The 1,811-nt window shown below is 44.7% G+C and overlaps 1 protein-coding gene across 1 annotated transcript; it reads right to left on the reverse strand.

Annotated features, from left to right (window-relative positions):
- Positions 1 to 6: 6 nt before the first annotated feature.
- On the reverse strand, positions 7 to 1,805 carry LOC111667198 (ATPase family AAA domain-containing protein 5-like). The gene is made up of 3 exons (XM_023422830.2): positions 1,164 to 1,805; positions 854 to 1,012; positions 7 to 558 (listed from the first exon to the last, which is right to left on the reverse strand). Exons 1-3 carry the CDS (start codon positions 1,742 to 1,744, stop codon positions 480 to 482), a joined length of 819 nt encoding a protein of 272 aa, XP_023278598.1. The 5' UTR covers positions 1,745 to 1,805; the 3' UTR covers positions 7 to 479.
- Between the last annotated feature and the right edge of the window lie 6 nt (positions 1,806 to 1,811).

Raw genomic sequence — 1,811 nt, forward strand, 5'->3', positions numbered from 1 at the left:
ATAGATGAGGCTACAAAACACTACTGTACAAAGAAATCACACACACACACACACACACACACACACACACACAGAGCTTAATATTACAAAAATCATATAAAGTAGTAATATTTAGTGCATTCTTTGAAAGCACCATAAGATATGCTGAATCAGACATCATGTGAGGTTATTTAGCTGTGTGCCTGTATTCAGTGATTGAATCATTTCCATCTTGGAGGAAATATGTGGAAACTTCACCAGTCTCTCCTGTACACACACCTCTGACCATCTAACCACTTCATCTCATGCTGATGTTAGGATCATAAAAACAATGGGAACTGATTTATTTTGCCCAACTGTCCATCATCCCTGTGCTACTTATGCCAACACACTTGCTGTAAACATGTTCCTTTTCCAGACTGAGAGGCAAAACGTATGGACCTTAAAAGTATTTAAGGCTTCTGTGTGATCATGAGGACATGTGTGGTCCTCTCTGTGGTTTAGGGGAAGTCTTCAGCAAGGTGCTGTAGAGTGCTCTTTTCAAGACCAAGGTGGATTGCATCTAGGTAGTGCAGAAACCTGGAGGAGGAAAAGAAACAGCTCAGAGTTTTCTGTGGACCCATTTCAAGACTGCATTTGTGTGATTTGCATGCATGTATGCACTGTGTTTTGCATACAGTTACACTTTAACACATTTATTTGTAGCAGTGTCAGTGATCAAAACAAACAAACAAAAAAAAAAACCTACATCATCATTTGAGTCAGCCATTCGTTGCCTGCCAAAAGATGCTTCACCACATCCTGCCCACAGTTTAAACCAAGACCTGCTGCTGGTGGCTGACCAAAATACTAATGATGGTTTCTGCATGCTCACCTTCGTTTAATCTTGCCCTGCTCCTTGAGCTGCTCTGATCTGCAGATGGTACGTAGGGCTGGCAGGTAGTCCACAGCAGCTGCTGGTCTGTTTCCGAGAGTGCCAACCATTCCTCTCAACATCAGCCTCTCCATCACTTCTCTCCTCCCCTGGACCAGCCTGGAACACAGCAATACACATTAGCTTTCTTTGAACTGACTTAGGATTCATTTCAACATTTTTATCCCTTAATTAGTTAATTCTATGCAGGTTTACATTGCACTAAAGTCAAAATGAGGAATATCATTAAAGAGATACTGTTAAGACTCACTGTGGTTGACAGGGACTGTCCTGAGTGAAGCTGAAACCTTCACAATGAGGGGCAACAGGGAGGGTGAGTTCTGCTGCAGCCTCTTTTCCAAGCTCTCCTTCCAGTTGTCGGGCTTTGTCCCAGGCCTCCCCTATCGAACCCCGACATTTGCGGAAGCTCAGTGCCTCCACAGCAGCCTGGATCTCCAAGATGCACTCTGAACCCACCCACCTCCGTCTGTCAGTCTCAACCCTCAACTCATCTGTCATCCCATCTTTCACCACTGCACTGACAGGTGACATTCTTCTGTGAATGTCACCCCCTTCTGGATGAACAAGCAAGGAGGAGTCTGCATAGGACATGTTGTCTAAAAAGTCAGCTATTGATTCTAGACACTGTGACACTGGTAGATTTTTTACACGCTCCTCGGGAGTCAGTGGCTTCCTTTTCACCATTTCTGAAACTACTCTCTCTTTGACTTTCTCCTTTGCCTGAGGAGCACCCTGCGGCTTGCAGAGAGACATAAAACTGTCTTCTGAGTCCGAGTCAGAGTTCAGTCCACCTTGGTCAGGTACACAGTGCCTTCGTTTGTTCTTCCTCATCCTGTTGGAAACCTTAACTGGACTGCTATCATCCGAGCAATCTGCTGACTCTGCCGCATGCAGTAAT

This window comes from Seriola lalandi, unplaced genomic scaffold, assembly GCF_002814215.2.
Source record: "Seriola lalandi dorsalis isolate HSWRI2012SDOR001 ecotype SW California unplaced genomic scaffold, Sedor1 jcf7180002003344, whole genome shotgun sequence".
Classification (NCBI taxonomy): Eukaryota; Metazoa; Chordata; class Actinopteri; order Carangiformes; family Carangidae; genus Seriola; species Seriola lalandi.

What these genes read in the sequence shown, in the direction of transcription:
- LOC111667198 (XM_023422830.2), bottom strand. Translation starts at nt 1,744, where the DNA reads ATGAGGAAGAACAAACGAAGGCACTGTGTACCTGACCAAGGTGGACTG. An exon ending in GACAGTCCCTGTCAACCACA is followed by an intron (nt 1,013 to 1,163) that starts GTGAGTCTTAAC and finishes GCTGTGTTCCAG; the next exon opens with GCTGGTCCAGGGGAGGAGAG. An exon ending in CAGGGCAAGATTAAACGAAG is followed by an intron (nt 559 to 853) that starts GTGAGCATGCAG and finishes TTCCTCCTCCAG; the next exon opens with GTTTCTGCACTACCTAGATG.